The sequence below is a fragment of the Dermacentor variabilis genome, chromosome 10, assembly GCF_050947875.1.
Source record: "Dermacentor variabilis isolate Ectoservices chromosome 10, ASM5094787v1, whole genome shotgun sequence".
In the NCBI taxonomy this organism is placed as follows: domain Eukaryota; kingdom Metazoa; phylum Arthropoda; class Arachnida; order Ixodida; family Ixodidae; genus Dermacentor; species Dermacentor variabilis.
The window spans coordinates 46147045-46165979 of record NC_134577.1 but is presented as its reverse complement, the minus strand read 5'-3'; the positions used below and the strand labels follow the sequence as shown (position 1 = coordinate 46165979).

The window sequence follows — 18935 nt, the reverse complement described above, 5'->3', positions numbered from 1 at the left end:
AAAACTCTTCATAGTTACAAAATTCGTTTCCAGTGGAGTTGCCCTTAGATCTCAATGGCTTCGATTCGTATATTGCAATATGGGCCCTAAAGTAATTAGTTAAGAACTGTATTAGTAACTTTCGTGAATTTTAGTTCTACATTTTGGTTTTTAGTCTAGATAATGTCCTCCTTTTCGAGTGACCCCGAATTAACAAGTAAACTTGCGCTACATGCCACAGGCGATTCCTAAAAACTTTAAGATAAACTTAAACACGTAAGATAATACACCTGGTATACTGTTTAGAATATACTATAACCTAGAAAGCTTACAGAGCTGGCAGAAAATACGGTGAGCATTCCACCGTAGCCTACTTCCTTTCCGTCTCTTAGCGCTGTAACTCCATTGACTTATAGGAGAGGCATTCTGTAAGGCATTTAAGTAGAATGTGGATGTTGATGATGCTGATTTTCTTGTTGATTACGATGATTCTAATGAGGACGGTAGTGAGCAAGTCGTATTCAATAGCACAAGCGAGTGACTAACGAGTGTGGTTGATTTTGGGAATTCGTAGCCGACCATAATAGTCATATCTTTTGTGTGACTTAGCATGAGGTATTATGTATTATTAGAGAAACATCTGCGCGTGGCTCTAGTTGGTTCCAGCCTGGTCTCCCCCGGCCGCTTTCTTCATTATGAGCGAGAAAAAAAAAAGGGAGGGAGGGGGAGGGGGGGTTGAAGGATGGTGCTGATTAAATCATACAGATTCCGTAATGCCCCCAGCGGCTTGAGCATATCGCTCGGGCGATAGCGCCCTTGGTTTCAGCGCCTGTCGGGCCATCTGTGTAAGATTTCATTTGGCTGACGTCATTCGTCCCCGCGCGTGGCACCTCGTCACCGTCCGAAAAGGCGCACTCCGATTTCGCCGCCTCGTTCGGCTGACATTGGAGTTTGTATAGTACGAGGCCGTTTCACGCAGCCGAGTCTCCAATGTCTGTTCTGCTCTCGTCGTTATTTTTTTTCCCCCTTCCATCTCTTCAGTGCGCTCTGTCGTGCTCGCTCTTTTTTAGGAGGAAAAGTCGTCACAGGCGGAGTAAATAGCAGCGCTTGCTGTCTCTCTACGCAAGCTGCCCTCACGACGGTGCTTGGTCAAAGAGAGAGCGTGCCGGTTTGCCTCGCGTAGGCGCCGTACTTCGACGCCAGGCCAATGAATTAGTTTGCGCGCACTCATTCTGTTCCCCTCGCGAACCGTACGTCAGTGCTTCGTGTCTTTCTTTGTCTTTTTGCCGGCTGGGGTGACTCGGCGTCCTTCTGCAGCGCTTCCCTGTCGAAATATTCGCGGACCATGGCCCCATGCGTCGCAGGCTTACAAAGCGACGCGGGCAGTTTGATGAAAGCGACTGGCCTCGGTGACCTATTATAGGCGTGAAGTTACGGGCATCCTCATGTACTCGCACCGATAGTACCTTCTTCCCTCTCTCTCCTTTCTTTTCTTTCCTTGAACCCCTTCCCCTGTGTACGGTAGCAAACAAGACGTACGTCTGGTTGACCTCCCTACTTTTCCTTCCTTGCTTTTCATCCTCCTCCTCCCTGTCGAAAGAAAGAAAGAAAAAAAGAAGTGCACCATGGCCCAATATGCTCGTATGAACATATCGGTATTCCATATAGAAACATCGTAGGTCCCCACAAATGATACTTGTATGAGACACCCTGCCGAAAAAAAAAAAAAAAATGCGCGTGCCTCGTAACCCCCATATCTAATTTATGAACGTATGGGGATTTTACATAAAAACCTGTATGTTCCCATGCATAATCGTAACACCGGTATAGTGGCAAAAGTAGGAAAAGTCAACAATGCCCTGCCGGGCAGGCAAATATGTTTTTTTTTAAATTTATTTATAATTCGTTCCACTGACCAACATTTCTGCCATTCTTCTGAATAAACCCTGTTTTAACTTTTTTTCTCATATCTCTTTGAAAGCTAACTTCATCTCATTTCATATAAATGTAGTTAATTTTCGTTTTGTCTTTCGTGGTGCGTAATTCATTCACTCGTTTTTGTACTTTCTCACTTTGACTTTTGCTGCGAAGAGGTGCAAAGTAGCAGTGAAAGTGACCAAAAAGGATTATGGTTAAATTTCGCGATAATTTTTCTCTTAGACGTACGTGTACAGTTCTACATTCACTGTGCGTACAGGAATGACGCTGTTTAAAACGGACAAAGAGACACTCAGACTTTGTGCGGCTAACATCTATAATTGAATCTAAAACAATTTACGCAATGTAACGCAAAGAGGGAAGCCATCGTTTTCTATGCTACGATAAAGCGTATGATTTTCTTTCCTCTTATTTTTCTTTTTTGCCTGCTCAAGGCAATTGTCGCTCCACGCGGCATTTACGTCCCGTCTCTTTCAAATTCTTCCTTTCTTTCTTTTTCTCTTTCTTTCTTTCTTTCTTAATGACTGTCATGTGAACAAAAATCACATTCTCGCTCGAGACAAGAAAATTCGGCAGAGACAATTAAGACTGCAGAATAACTTCTTGTCCGAGTTGGTGCTTGCTTAACATGATCTTTGTAGCGCAAAAACTCGAAAATGAAAGAAAGCAGAGATGACCGAGAGGTAAGACGAGTGCTATTTGTATACACTCACAACTATTTATTCCGAATATACTTAATACGGCTTACGCGTGGAAATGCGAAAGCATTATACCGTTTGTACGCCTCGGAGCGTCATGAACGCACTTACTATAGGCACTCCTTCAGTCAGCCAGAACCGTGAAGCTGCCGTGGCATCGGGGAAGCGTGCTTGTCTGACACACCGGATGCCCCGGTTAGATTCCCACTCAGGCCGAAATGTACCACATTTCCTTTTCGAATTAATTTACTTTGTTTACGAGAACCTCTCTGAGAAATTTGACATCAATCCGAGCATTTCTTACGTGTTTTTACTCTTTGCGCCGTCGGCCATTTTTTTTTACACTCTTCCGGTCACGCCGACGCCGACGGATGTTCGCGTAATGGGGGGTGTAATGCGTTCATATCAAAAATACCTTCATATAGTTAGCTCTTTCAACCGAGTTGCTGCTGACAGTCGTGCTTTCCTTGATTTCTTTTCGATTCTACAGCACTACTTTCTGTGGCGCCTCTTTCATACGGAAAGAATGTTGGAACCTAGCAAATAACTTCTAATGGGCCATTCTTGGAGCACCGTCACAAATTGCAACTAGCGCCAAAAAAAATAGTGGCGCGTTGATGCGGATACAGGAAACACGCACGCAGCCCAGACGTCGCTCAACCTTTTCGATTCACGACGCTGCGGCATTACCGTCTCCGCACCCTACTCAAGTATCTTGATTCCGCGACGTCGCCCTTCTTCCGTGCGTTCTTTCTCACTGCGGGCTCGCGTTCAATAAAGCCCATTTTTGCATCCCCTCGACCACACGGGATGGCGCCAGCGAAGCTGCGAGCAAACTGTACACACCGCACCGAGCGCGGCAGCCGAGCTGGCGGACCGATCCACCGGCGCTGCTTCCGCACTGTGTTCCGTTGTCGCATGCAGGCAGCGCTGGCGTCGGCGGCGTTGATGACCGCACGCCAGCGCCGTCGAACCGGTCAGTAGCTAGCGCGGCAGTCGCGCGTAACGTTACACACGCTGCTATCGCGATTGCACCCTTGCACATTCGTAGCGACGAGCTCTTAGCGCCGATGCCCAGCGGAAAGGCGTGATCGACGATGCCCGGGAAAGCGCTCGCTTCTCTCGTCGCCGGCGAGAAGTTCGCGACGGCTGCTGTCGCATTCCGCTGCCAACTCAGGCTGCGCTAGACCGCGTCTTGCGGCGCGGCAGCAGCTGTCTTTTGTGATCGCGCGCGTGCTCCCCGTGCAAAACACGCGAGCCGATTCTACGGCGGCGGCGACGACGACGGCCTGCTCATCTTCGCGTGCCTGCGGCTACCGCAAGCACTGCACCGGTTCTCCGCAGTGAAGCACCGCCGAGGCGTCGACGATGGCATCCAGGGAAGGAGAGGTGTTTCACGACGCCAAGGATGATGCCGAGACCGAGGTACGACACGAATATGACACCTTTGCGCGTGTTTTGTTCGGTGTTGCTCGATGAGGCAGTCGCGGAGGATCTCGGTTGGTGGCGCTTTGTGGTTTGAGTCGAGTAAGTCCTTCCAATGCGCGCGAGAAAGCCTTCTCTGACATAACAGTGTTACATAGCTAGATCCACTGCGTAATGTCACAGCACAGCTTGCTTCGTTCTAATCGGTGATTGGTCGTATCGACACTTGCTGAGCGGGACTACACATGCTCGGGACTATACAAACCCAGCAGCACACATGACAGGACTGTGTTGTCCCATGGGTCTGTCGGAGTAGCGCGCTGAGTACATTTCACAACTACAGCACCGCAGTCTACTTCCTCTCATAGCTTTTCGCTGACAGATCGCGAATTGTTACGAGCGTGCCGAACGATCGCATGATGTACCCAGCATGACGAAAGTGCACCAGCTTCGAGTCGATATTTAGCGTCGCCGAGAAAGCTCATCATCTGCGCAATTCGACTTCGCAGTACGCGGCGTGTGCGACACCGATAAGTCGATCGACTCTCGCGACAAGTATAGCTTGAGCTAAACGAGTTTCTGTTTATTTTTAAATTTTGTTTTACGCTTTCGTGTTGTCGTAATCGATGGCGTGTTGCAGCATGCGGTTGCGCCACTACCGCTTCCGTTAGTTCACTCACACCGCCAGTGCTCCGGGTTTTCCGCGAAACGTACACCGCCCGATCGATTACCAGAAAGAATGAATCCCCGACTTGAACGGAGGCCGCTCCGAGGGCCTAGCCTCAGTTCTAAGGAGCCGGCGCCGTCCGTAGCAGTATTCCGATATACGTGTGACGTTACTTTTTCTTTTGTTTTGGCGAATCTCGTGTGTTTTCGAAGCGCGCTTTGCTTCTTCGCGGTGCAGCGCGGAGAATGCGACGGACGCCAGAAACGAAAGCAACATGCACCGTGCGCCTTCCGGCACGCGCTCGCCGAGCGACGACCTTGACTCAGTTTCTTTCTTTCTTCTTTCTTTTTCTTTCTTTTTGTTGCGTGAACGATGGATGCCTCCTGGCCGCCGGGGACGTCGGTGAGCACGTAGCGTGCAGCCTATACCGCGTGTTTCAGCGAACACTTGCAAAAAGCATTTTAAAATTGCTTGTGGCAGATAGCACAATTCCAGCTCATGAGCTGGTCTGCTCGAAGAGGCGGACATTATACTCGCGCAAAAAAAGGAAAGCGCAATAGACTAATTAACGAAAATTCACTGATCAACTTTCTAGCTAATTGCCTTATGACACATATTTTTTGAAAGTGTTCGCTGATACACCCTGTATAAGCTACGTCTGAAAAGGGAGGAATGTGGGGAAGGGTCTCTGAGCGCAACTTTTGTTGTGCGCCAACTTCTTTGTGCGTTTTGTCCTATCGTAGGCTCTTTCGGAATTTTCCATGCGCAGCTGTCTGCTATGTTCGTTTCACCCTCTTTAATGAGAAAGCATCAAATTAGTCATCGAGCGTAAGAGCCGGCATCTAAAAAAAAAGTATGCTATTCTCATACCAGGATAGTCACCGTAGATAAGTTCTGTCCGGATTTTTTTTTATTCTTATTAATTTGTACGCAACAAGATTGTGAAGCTTTTTAGGAATGCCAGCTACTCCTCTCCTGTGACATGTGGTAAGAAGACAGAGAGAGAAAATACACTGAGCGGTGAATAGTGTCACGGCAACATATGCGAACAGTTCGCAAACGCTCGCGTTCACAGAACGAGTCTCGACACACCCGTCTGCAGCGGGACCTAATTTCAGTTCAACCACTGTGAGAAATAAATAAAACAACAACCTAAGGACGGCTTTTGGTTCCACGAGGCATCAGTTCGCATGCATCACGCATCGCACTATACACAATGAATGTGATGTGGAATCACGGCCTCCGCATAGTTTCTTTTTCGCTCTTTCTGCCTCTTTTCTTTCTTTCCTCCTTTCGCTTTCGCAGCTTGCCGCTCGCTGGTGATTGCGCTTGCGCGGCAGTGTTTTCCTAGTTCTCAGTTTTTGATGTACACGCCAGTATATACCAGCCGATGATATCAGTTTTTACAGCAAAGCTCTCTGTGGCTGGAATCTGGAAAAATATGTGTCCAAGATGTTGACGAAAACAAATCCTCATGTGGGCCGCTTCTGGTGATAGTACAGAAAGGGTCCAAGCTTAATGGCACATTTCTTTTTCTTTATTGCCGGCTTTGACATACACAAACACTACACAAAAAAGAAAACATGTCAGCATGGATTTTGCTGGCACGACATATTAAAATGTTTTCAATGCCGCAAGTTTATCTAGCATGTCAATCCATGTTGGCTGTTCAGTGAGTGCCCGATGGACATCCCTGAACCGTACTACAGATTCAGTGAAGTGATCACGTGTAGGTTGCGAATTGACATCAGCATTGTTGAACTGCGTTCCCCTGTCAAATTGCAAGTCTATGACGATGCGTATCAAAGCGTCAGTGTATATGTATATCAAAAAAGAAAACATTGAAAAAATAAAAAATAAAATAAGAATAGGAAAGATAAGGAAGTAAAAATATACAAAAATAACAGAAGGAAACAAAAAAGTGCAAAAAGAAAGACGAAACAAACAACGAAGTTGTGTGTGCTTTTATTCAGCCAGTATAGCATAAACACCATATACAGAACTTAACATAGCTATTGAGCAATACAGATTGGCTGGCCTTCCATCTTCACACAGTGGAATGGCTCTGATATCGCTCGTAGCGCGCGACGCGTTCAACCTGTTCGCTTGTATTATACCGTGGCGATCATCGACGTCGTTGGCTCGTAAATATGTGCTCCCTGAAGGGGCGCCTATAAATCTAAACAAAACGGTCACCGTCGGTGCCGCCTTGGTAATTACGCACGCTTTAACGATGCTGACGTGCGCACATTGCTGACCGCACCGCTCGCTGAGAAACTGTAATGTAAACGCTACTGCCATCATCAAGAACTCTGGTTGGTTCCGTACACACGAGAAATATATATCGGTCTTTCTCAGTCACTGATCTCTTGAGTGCGAGTAGGAGGCACTCCAGTTCCCATTAATGCCCCCTGGGAAAGGCAGCCCCGATCAGGATGGAAGTTCTCCATCGCGATTGGCTGCCTTTCGCAGCTTGAACAAAGGAACCAATCGAGATCGAGAAATTTGATCCCGGCCGGGCTCAATCGCGATCTAAAGGGGCCCGTGTGACCGGGGCTATAATGCTGCATATGTTTGTATAATATCGCTAATTAGAAGATGAAGAGGAAGAAGAGGCACTCCAGTTCCCATTAATGCCCCCTGGGAAATCAGAACTGCGTCGAGTCAGTGATGGATAGCTGGTTGTGCCGCAGCCAAAAATGGCGCTACCCGTTCCTAGAGAGATCGGTCAAGAACCGAGCAGTACGAAGGAGAGGTCAAGAATATGGCCCATCCTATATGAATATGATGAATAGCTCGTTGCTTGTAACGAAAGCATTTTTTTTTCATCACATTCGGCATCCTTCGCTGTCCACATTCAGGGGACAACGGCGCCCGCCGCTGCCTCACCGCCGAAGAGCGCCGCCTCCACGAAGATGACCCGGACAAAAGCCGTAATGAAAAACAAGTTTTATTCCTCTCTTAATGCGCAATGTTATGCGAACATACACGCAACATCATACACCGGTCACGCGGGTCACTTTCGATCGCGGCCGAGCCCCGATCAGGATGGAAGTTCTCCATCGCGATTGGCTGCCTTTCGCAGCTTGAACAAAGGAACCAATCGAGATCGAGAAATTTGATCCCGGCCGGGCTCAATCGCGATCTAAAGGGGCCCGTGTGACCGGGGCTATAATGCTGCATATGTTTGTATAATATCGCTAATTAGAAGATGAAGAGGAAGAAGATGAGGAAGAACAAGGAGGAGAATGAGAGGAAGAACAAGAAGTAGGAGAAGAAGGCTTTTTTTTTTTTTAATGGCGGCTCTTGTCCGCATCGTCTTTGTAGAGGCAACGCGCTTCGACGATGAGGCGGCGACGGGAGGCCATTGTCCCCTGAATGTGGAAGCGAAGGATACCGAACATGACGAAAAACATATGCTTTCGTTGCAAGCAGCGAGCTATCCATCATATTAATTCTGCTCGATACTTGACCGATCTCTCTGCGAAAGCGGGTTGCGTCACTTTTTTTTTTTTTGGCTCAGTCAACTACACATCACTGACTAGACGCAGTTCTGATTTCCCACGGGTAAGTTTAAATTCAAACTGGAGTAACTCCTAGCCACACTCAAGGGATAACCGATTGTGAAGACCGATACCTTTTCTTTTTCCATTTTTTTTTCTTTTTGCTTGGGAACGGAAATGCCTGCCGTGGTGGCCAGGGTCGTTATGGCGTTCTTTTGTCGAGTGCAAGGTGGTCCAGAACAGCATTAATTTGGGCGAGATGGTGCATACTTGAATTGGCGCTTGTCCTGTGTCGTTCTCCCTCTCGTGATCGTCTTAGTTGCCGCTGTTCCTTCCTAATACAAGGAGGTCGCGGGTTCGTTTTTGTGCCGTGGAAGCCTCGTTAGGTTGAGGGTGGAATACAAGAACACTAGCGAGGCTACGTTTACAGTTGCGCGTTAAGGAACTCCAGGTTCGGAATGACTGCGAGCCCTTCGCTATACGGCATAACCCTTGCATTGTGTTGGCCGTTAAATCTCGTAAATCGAACTACCTCTACAGCGTAAGCTATAGCAGTTCCGATTGTCTCGGTGGTGTCAGCTACGATTAGCAGCCGCTTGGTTATCACGCCTGGTTGAAAATCAGTGTCCGAGAAAAGTGAGAGAGAGTGGGCGCGGTTGTCGAAATTCGTTTTATAGACCCGTGCTGCATCTCGGCCTCTTTCGAAAAAAAGAAAAAAAAAAACGCTGTGTGCGTACACTATATTCGAAACCGATGCATTTGCTTCTGTATTGTTTTCATCTTTTTTTCAATTATGAGAAGCCGTGAGGGAGCGTCTGGGAGTAGCGTTTTTCTTTTTTACGGATATTTTCCGGCGTTTGTAACATGTCTTCTTCTGATTAGACTGCAGACATTTCACCGACAGTTCACTCGACGTCTTGGCCAATATTATATATGCAAAGCCGCATGCGGTCCTTAAGCAAGATGCTTTTATAGCGACGGCTGGGATGAAAGGATCTGTCGCGAATATTTCGCCATGAGAATGATGATGTCGAGCGTCGCAGGGTCCTTGTTTATTCTGGGCGCGACGTTAAGCGAGCTTTTCACATTGTACGCCCTTCGTTGGTTTTATTTGGGGCTGTTTCGGTGGCATTGGCCTGGACGCAATATCGATATATAGCAAAAAAGATTGAAGCAGCGCGGCTATGGTTTCAAAACTGATCACTTCGCATCTGAAGATTGAATAAACTGCTACCAGAGGGCGTTACGGACGCTGATGGTAAATATAAATCATCATCATCATCATCATCATCATCATCATCATCATCACCAGGAGCAGCATCAACATCATCATAATCGTGCTTGAGGCACCCGTGGAAACGCGTGCAGAAAATAAACAGCCGAAGCCTAAGCCTGCCGAAGACGAATGTGTAGATGCAGAAGACAGTGAAGATTGCTTCCATTTCTTTTTTTCCTTGAGTGTTTCACGTTTGACAGCTATTCGTACTTGTCAGCACCATTCTTAGGACTTGCTTGTTGTGGAACGCTCTGAAGGCGCCATAAAAGAACGTGCGTCATAAGAGAACGAAAAGTGCGTGGCCATGCGGAGAGGTCGTGCGTCTGGGCCATTCTTTAGACGCATTTGACGCGCGAGTCTTTTCCTTATTTTGTGAAAGCTTCAGCCCTTCCCTACATTCGTCGCACTCATGTCGTAGTTGCAACTGGCCTTCTCGCTTTTCTCAAGGAAATGAGCACTATAGGAAGGCAGAGACGCAACAAAATGCGTTTCATGTTTCAAAACATTCAGCGAGTCCGAACGAGTCGATTTACGGAAAACTAACCGCTATTGGACGTTGACTTGGGAAATGTACGAGCTGCCACCTTACCTAGCTGCGACCTATCGCGTGAACAATACTCGACGCCTTGTTTTTAAGACCAGACGACGTGCATTCAGTTTTGATTCTTCTTGCTCACGGGTTCCAGTGCGCGTCTGCTATCCCTGAACACGTGATCGCATGGTCATGTGTAGTCACAAAGCCGCGGTGGTGGCGTAGTGGATTTGGCGTTGCGCTGCTAAGCCCGTTTGCGCATGATCAAATCCAGGCCGCATTTCGATTGCGGCAGAATGCAAAAAAAGTGAAAGAATGAATTTTAAATATCGGTGTACTGTGAGGTGCACATTAAAGAACCATAGGGGGTCAAAATTAATCAGTAGTCTCCCATTACGGCGTGCTTCATAATCATATCGTGGTTTTGGCACTTAAACCTCCGGAATTCTTTTTAATGTAGATGTATAAGGTATACAAATTCTGATGTGGTTATCAGAGGCACTCTGGCATAAGAGACGCGATAACGCGAAATCGCGTACTGTTTAAAGACTATACAGGGTGATCAGTCTTCTTTTTTTTTTTCATGGATCGCCTGTGGCAGATAGCATAATTCTTGGCCTTGAGCTGGATTATACGAAGAGGCGGACATTACTAGCATGAGAAATCGAAACGTGTTCCAGTAATTAACCAGAATTCACTAATTAACTTCTTAATTACTTTATGACACATACTGCAAGTTGCGAATTGTAGCCGGTCAGCTTGCAAGACGTGTCCATTTGAAATTAACTTCCAGAAAGACACCAATTTCGATGTGTTATTTTCCAAAGTGTGGAACGAAATGTGACTGCGAACATGGGCGTTTCAGTTACTTTTGTGCTTCAGTGCATAAAATAGCGTTTTGTTAAAAAATTAAGATGAACAACAGTGCATTCTTACGGCAAGTTTGGTGGCGCGTATCTTCAAATTGGCGTCATTCTGGAAATTCATCGCAAACTCGCATGCTACACCGGCTTGCAAACTCACAAGGCTACAAATCGTAAATTGCAATATGGGCCTTAAAGGAACTAATTCACAAGACAATTAGTGTATTTCTGTTAATTAGTTGAATATGTGTTTCGATTTGTCATGCAAGTTATGTCCGCCTCTAAATAATCCAGCTCAAAGACTAGAATTATGTTACCTGGAACAGGATATTTTTAAAAATTCCCTGAAACTTAAAAATGATCGCCCTGTCTATCGCGTTCGCGTCTGCCAAGCTGGACGAATAGACATATTCATGCTTGACCTTGGCTACTACTACTGAAGAAACGATATTCCATGGCGGGGCGAGTAACGGATAAACCAAATTTATGCATACTTGTCACTATTTTTTCAATAACACAGGTTGTGAGAGAACGCTTAGATCGCTTTGATCCTAGAGATTATAGAAACTTATGGGATGATACCTACACGATGATTATCTTACGTGTGACTCCATCTACGCGTTTGGTTTGCTCCCCGCAACCGAAATTTGTCCGTGAAAGAGAGAAAGAAGCCGAGCCAAGCCGTTCTTCTCGACCAACGATCATTGTCGTGTTGTGTACGGACGAGTTGATGTGGATGGTTTTTTTATCACAGTATATATAGCTAGACGACTGGACGGATGGGCTTTCCGAGAGCCGGAAGACTGCCTAACCATTCTCGCTGTGATAACTGGAGTCAACGCGGTTAGGCAACCCTAACGCGGTATCACGGCAAGTAAGCGCCTATGAGTGTGCAGTGCGACGCAATGCTTGCGTCTAGCTCGTAGGCGCTCGAGGCCACATCACGGATTGCATGTCTAGGTGCGCCACAAATAGCGCCGAATTTCTTACAAAAATTGCTAGAGCGAACTCTGGTGCTGCCGTCATTCGGCTAACGTGAGGATTATGGTTAATACACGGATTTGGTCTACTTTTCGTGCTCGTGGCTTGTTCTTGTGAGGTTACTTATTAAGCTTTACCTCCATAAATTTCGAAGCACTCGTATGTTTATAATCACATGCAAGGCAGTTGGTCTCCGCGTACATGCCTAATCACTTACGAGTTACGTTTGTAACGCTGTATTTTGTTGAAAATGATCGTTTTGCAAAGTCAGAAAGCCGTTTGAAGCGAGAAAGACCAAGTTTTGGCAAATACATGTACTGTCCATCTTTGCATACATGCTGGCGCAGCCACCATACTTGTACGTTCTCAATAGTGTACGTTCTCAGACAGTAGCGCCAGAGCTTCCCCTAGTAGTTATTGTAGGAAATTCGACCATGTAGCATTGTCTTCCCTCCTTCTTTGCGCAGGGCAGCAATCTAAACCTAACTTTTGCCCTGATGCTGTATTTGAGAATGCACAAGAGGGCAACGGTGCTGCAGTGGCGGCGCTCTTTATCTTCGCCTCCGCGGATATTACGCCCCGCATAAACGAATGTTGAATCGGTTGAATGATTCTCAAGGCGAGAGCTCGAGTATCACCACCGCCTCAAACGCCATGCACCTCTTGTTTTTTCTTTAACCTTCATTCTGTCCCGAGCCTGCGAGGTAATTATATCTAGGCCGTATACCAAAGTTCAGCTCCTGCCGGTGGCGACGTTGATGAACGACCTGGTCGCTTTCACGTCCCAATGTTTCTGTTCTGTTTCGTTGTTTTCTTTCTTTCTTTTTCTTTTTCCGGCTGCACTTTCTGGCATCTACTGCTATCCGGCTACCCCCCCCCCCCTCCTTTACTCTCGCATTCATTTTTGTTTTATCATTATTATTATCTTTTTCGTTTACTGTTGTTCCTTTTTTTTTTCTTTCTCCACGGTCTCGTAGCTCCTCCGTGTCCGATATTGAACGAAGAACGTGAGTGCTATTGCAAAACACGTGCGGACGCATTGCTTATGGTTCGTGCGTGTCGTCGAGGAAACGAGGTGTGCCAAGTTCTGACTTTCCTCTTTTATATTCCTTCGAGCCTTTCACTCCGAAATGTTCCTTGCGCACGTGATCCGCGTTTCCTTTCATCTCTCTCTCTCTCTCTCTCTCTCTCTCTCTCTCTCTCTCTCTCTCTCTCTCTCTCTCTCTCTCTCGTTCTGTTAGTCGTAATGGTATGGCTTTCCGACTTGTTCTTTCAAGTTCTTGTTGTTTCTTTTTTTTTTCTTCGCACAGAACGCTGGTATGTGAAAGTGAGCCGCTCGCCCAACACTGTTTGCGTCGCCGTTCACGTCGACGTGAAGATGGGTTCAGCTTGCGCTTTGCATGTAGGCCTTGTTTGCGATCGCGTGAGGCAATAGAGCCCTCTCACAACGATGGGAGCGCTTGCGCGCCTGCCGGGCCAATTCCGTGACTGTATAGCACCAACGATGCCTCACTCTCTTCTCCACTGACTGGCTCGAGGCAACTGTGAGTTGAACACCGAGGCTCTATAGCCGCGCTGTGAATTTTGCTTGGAGATTATAGAAATGTCGAGAGGCTCTCCAGCTTTTCTCCTATTTTTTTTAAAGATAGTTTTATCCTTACATGCCTGTTTGTAGGCCTGTTTGAACACATGCCTAGTACAGGCGTGTGTTCACATTCCTGTTCTAGGCCTGTTTGTAGAGACAGATACAAGAAAGGAAGTGTGCTTGGAACCACACTTGCATATACCTCTATATAATGATATACTGACACAACTCCCCGGATAACGGTATTTTACCTCTCCCCCACCCATCTCCTTCCCTTCCCGACAACTTATACGCACACGCAGAGAGAGGGATGGATGGTGCAGGCAGCCCCGATGCGTATGAAACGAAATTTGATGGACACACACATATGGTTACCCATCAATCATGGTCTATTCTACCGTGATTAATATATTGCAGCACTTATTTTATCTGGTGGATGATGATAAAAACTTTCGCAGTACATTGTTTCTTTTCACTCCTTTGTGTAAGGAGTCGAGAGCATTCTCGCGTGCGTCTGATAAAGCACTTGTCCGATAAGGACACCATCTGACAACGCCGCTTTTGTCGTATTCTATCGCGCTTGCAAAGCGATGGGAAGCACCGCGCCGGTGCGATAAGGTTTTTGTCCGCTTTTCGTTCACTTGATTTATCTTTGCTTTTGCATTGTCCGCCGGTCGAACAAAACGACTACTACCTCTTCACGCACCTCATCTCATTTCTTCACACCTGTAAAGCATATTGCGGATATTCGACGGTATTCGCAACTTTCTCAGAAGTGACAAAACTCGCATAATGTAGACAAATCAGCGCTGGGTAACTGCAAGATATATGAAACGACGCATTGCATTCATAGCCCGGCGCTGTCGCGCTTGTCTGGAGTAAGCAGTTCGTTCGTATGCGGACTGGGTAATTTCAAATCGCAATCAGATTGGAAACATGCCCGCTCTCGTGGAGTGCGCTTCCTTTGTGGACGATGTAACCGTAGAAATAACTTTTTTAAAGGCACGAACAGAATGTCGCAGCTCCGGGCGACTGCCATTACGGGCGTCTCGGGCGGGACAGCCGCGCTCCTCACGTCAGAGATTCTGAAATGCACCGCTAGGTGGTGGTGGCGCTAGGCTTTCAGTGGTGCCCCTACTTAGCCTCCGCTAAAGTCCCTAGATCTTTTCTAGGGACCGTAGCCTTTATAGGTGACGCGCACCGCCTATAAGTCCTTTTCGCGGTGATCCCGTGGGCGCCGCCATCTTTGATCACGTGGTGACGCGTCCATTGCTTGCCTGAGCTGCCTCCGTTGCCTCCGTCTTTACAATGGATGTGCATGACGCCCGGTGCCGCTCGCAGGCCTACGTTTCAACGGATATCGTAGATGGTAACTGGGTGGGCAACACGAAGCTTTGGCCACAGCTTCAGAGGACACGCCAGCGCTTTCGGAACTCATTACGCCTGTCCAAAAGGGGCGAGCAGCATACATGGTGCTTGTGCTAGAAGCGAGGCTGGAAATGTATTCCAAGCTCTACAAACTTTACGCTTATGAATTAAATCAGGATCAGTGTGTTTTGCTCTTCCCACACTTTGAAGCAGCGGCCTGCCATGCAGGATGTCTACCAGCCGGGAGAACCGGGCAAACCGGGAATTCTCAAGGAATTTGAATAGTCTGGAAATATTCAGGGAAAACTCGGGGAACTTGTGCTTCTGTGAGAGAAAATTAGCTGTAATTTTATTGAAAGGGAACGAGAGTCGCGTTAATGCTGGCTCCAGTAACAGAAGAATCGCAACGAATCGTCATTGACGCAGTGTCGTCGGCTCGAGGTATTTACGGAGTAGTTAACGACCGATTTTCCAGACGCCCGATTTTTCGGACATGCCCAGCTTTGCGGCGCCACCACGTCTCCTGTAGTATATTGCACTGACTGCAGGTCCGAAATGGCATTAATCAAAGCCACCACCGCCGCCATTTTGATTATCTCGCCGCCTCGAACCGGCGCTCTCGCACGCAGATCCGCTGGCAGCCATAGCCACCACCCCGGCAACGCTAGGCCTAGCTGCTTCTACGCTCGCTATTAAGGTTCTTGCCGCGCGGTGCCGTGTTTTTCATTGAAGGAATTCGCCGCTGTCAGCAATTGCACGGACTCCGCCTTTGTAGTCCCCGCGATTGGCTTCGAAGCTCTCAACGCACAGCGCGTTGCGTAATGCCAGTCTCCAAAAGTTAGCTTTGCCTCGATACAGAAATGTTACGCAGTGAAGCATAACAAGCTTGAGAAGGGGCAATTGTCACGGGACACAGTATGTATTCCTTAATTATACACGCGCGCACCCCCGTCTCCTGCCGCAGTACGAGCACCGATAGGCCTAATAATTGTACTGACAAGCCTTTAGAGCTTTTTCGGACGTGCCTGTGGCAATTTGAGTCCTTAAGGGCAGTTAAAGACATGCATTAATTTTTTTTTCGGACTGCCTGATTTTTCGGGCACTCTCGTGGCCCCTAGGGAGTCGGAAAATCGGACGGTGAGTGTACAACTGACCAAAAGGATGCTTCAAATGGTCCGTGGGGCGAACGCTTGGCGGAAGGAGGATGAGAGCAGAAAGTACCGATGCACAGGGGAATCAACGGGAAAGGAAGCTTGCCGCCGCCTCTTTGAAGGAGCTTGAGCTAAAGGAAAAGTGTTGGCTGATGGCTAGACGCAGGTGTCCTTCATTCAAACCAAAATAAACTCTTTAAAGCAGTGAAACACAGCACTGAGATGTTGTGTACGGGCTGAAAGAATGTCAGGACAGTTGAGGTTGACTTTCCAGCTGCTGAGATATAACCTTAGTTGTGAGAAAGTTCAGGCCTCATACCGATCAGCTTGCTATCGGTTGATCGAAATAGCTCATATTCGAAAATGTTTACTTCTGTATGCATCTCCTCTTCATTCGTATTTGAAAATGTTCGACTCGATTTGGAATAAGTTTTACCTTTTTTTTTCAAACGTATTTTATTTGCTGTGCATTTTAGTAACACCTTCCGTTTTCTTTTTAAATAAAATAGATATTACTCCTTGCTATTCAAACTGGATTAAGTGATTTTTTTTTGTTTCAACATGCTTACTAGAGAGTGACAGCATCGGGTAACATGGGGTTAGCCCGTCTTGACATAAAACAAAGTTCTGGCTCATTCAGACAATTTTGCAAAGGCGCTCAGGGAAAACCTGGAGAACTCAGAGAATTTGGAAGTGTCAACTTGATAGACACTCTGTCATGTTTCTGACTCAGTAACCTTCCTCAGTGCGGTCAATATCTGGAGGATAGGTTATTTTCTGCCCAATCGCACGCGGGTTTCTCAGTTGTGATATATTTGTTCTTGCTGCGCACAAGGCTTGGAACGTCGATGTTCTGTACTTTATTTGTACTAGCTTTTAGCAAAGACGTATTATCGCTAGTGACTCGTTTACTCTGTGGACCGAACATTCGTCTGCTGTCGGTGTAGTCACCGCCACCCATGCTTCGACGCATTGATACAATAGTACGCACATTCGCTTATTCCTGATACATTGGCGATGGAGTGAGCTTAAGTTTTCCAGAATCAGAATCAAATTTTATTACTACATACGAAGCTATTACAACATGTAATATACAGGAGGAGGTCCCGGAGTCGGAGACTGAATTGGGACCTCCTGTACATGATATATACGAAAGTAAAAGTAAACTTAGTTAACGCAGCGACAGTAATAAATACAACTATAAAACAAATGAGAAAGGCAGCAATTATAGAAACAGTATCAGACGAATTAAATCAGTTAAGCAACATATGGAAACATGAACAAATTGAACAGAAAATGGGCTTGTTTAAACAGTTTCATACGTGATTAATAAGCGTGATATCAACTTCAGTATTAACCAATCAAAACTTCAAACGCATGCATTATGCGGCATATACAAAAAAAAAATGTTATGTAAGACTCGGTTGGTTCAAAAGAAACTTTTTGAAGTCTGTAATGAATGAATGTAGTATCGTTAATTTTAAAACACATGGTAGCGAGTTCCATAATAAGAAAGCGCTGAAATGAACAGATATTGCTTGCCGTAGTTGGTTCGAACTTTAGGTAAGCACTTAGCGTGTGAGCTGGAGTGGATGTGTGCAGATAACGCGTGAGAAGCTTACTGTATCAGGAGCTGGCGCTACTCCCTTTATCACTGTAACGAGTGGTGCTTACTCTTGCCGACTTTTCGGGGTTGAAGCCCTTTCTTTTTCTGATGAGGTTAGCGATACAACGCTGGCAGAGTGGTGCGTTTTTTTTTTTGTTAATCATCGAGGAAAGCCGTGCACCTGGAAGGGCCGGCAACACAGGCGATCCAGTACTTACGTAGCAGCGGTCCTTGAACTTGAACACACAGGTTCATTCCATTTCTTGACAGAACAGCCACTATTTTTGCAGCCAACTACTGCACCACGTCTTCCCTCTACCGTTCCATAATTCGCGGAATGAATGGAGCACAGTTCGTTGGCGAACCCTCAGTTGCATTTCTGACAGCTGATCGCACAGCAGCGAGGCAGAAACGGTAATGTGTTTCGGATTCGTGCGCTGTTGCCGATGCAACGCGCTGCGCATCACCGGAATCCCCATCGCGTTCCTCTAGAGCAAACTTCTCCGCGAAAGGGGTCTATAGACCGTTTAGAGCGCTGCGTTTGCGGAGCGCAGAAGATGGCGCGACTGGTTCCGATGCCATACGATGCCTTCCCAGTGGGACCGGGTGCATGTATCGCAAAAGAAAGAGAAAAAAAGGGGGGGGGGGTGAAGGGGGCGGAATGCGCTTGTACTAACTCTGTTGACTGTACAAGATAACATAACGTTTCACGTATGAAGCAATCTGTGGTGTTGTACAGCCGAAAAAAAAAAAAAGGTACCCTGCCACACGATTGTACGTGCGCGTAATAGCAGTGTACTGCGCGTGCAGTCACGTTATTAAACCGAGAAACGTAAGCACATTTTCCTATGTTGCGACAAATACAGGATGTTTTATTTTATTGAAAAGAGGTGCTGTTTGACTTGAAACTATGTTCTGGAAATGTAAAGCTTAATGAAGGTAACCTTAAGCGACTGCAGTTTCTCTCAAGTACAATACACCAAGGCTATGTTGGCACAAATTTTAACTTTCTTTTTCTTTATCCGAATGACTAACTCTGTGATCGATAAGCTGATATAACAGCAGCGTAGTTCATTGTGGTCAGCTTTTCTTACATATAAATAGAGAGAGAGAGAGAGAGAGAGAGAGAGAGAGAGAGAGAGAGAGAGAGAGAGAGAGAGAGAGAGAGAGAGAGAGAGAGAGAGAGAGCCCTGGTTGTTGTCGCTGCCTATTGTGTATCTCTGGGGGCTTTCAGTATCTTGTCCGTTAAAATAAAAAAAAAAACGATGGTTGCAAGAGGCACTGAAGTCAACAAACATTGTTAGTGGCACTGAAAAAGAATATTACCGACAGAGTAGTCGCACCAATCTGGCTTGCCATAAGG

The 18935-nt window shown here is 46.6% G+C and overlaps 1 protein-coding gene across 1 annotated transcript in view; it reads left to right on the top strand.

The window, feature by feature from the left end:
* Window positions 1–3493: 3493 nt before the first annotated feature.
* Window positions 3494–18935, top strand: part of LOC142560464 (tetratricopeptide repeat protein 39B-like) — a 71842-nt gene continuing 56400 nt past the window's right edge. The window contains exon 1 of the mRNA XM_075672596.1: window positions 3494–4040. Coding sequence (XP_075528711.1) covers window positions 3984–4040 — 57 coding nt within the window. The 5' untranslated portion in view covers window positions 3494–3983. The remainder of the gene's footprint in view (window positions 4041–18935) is intronic.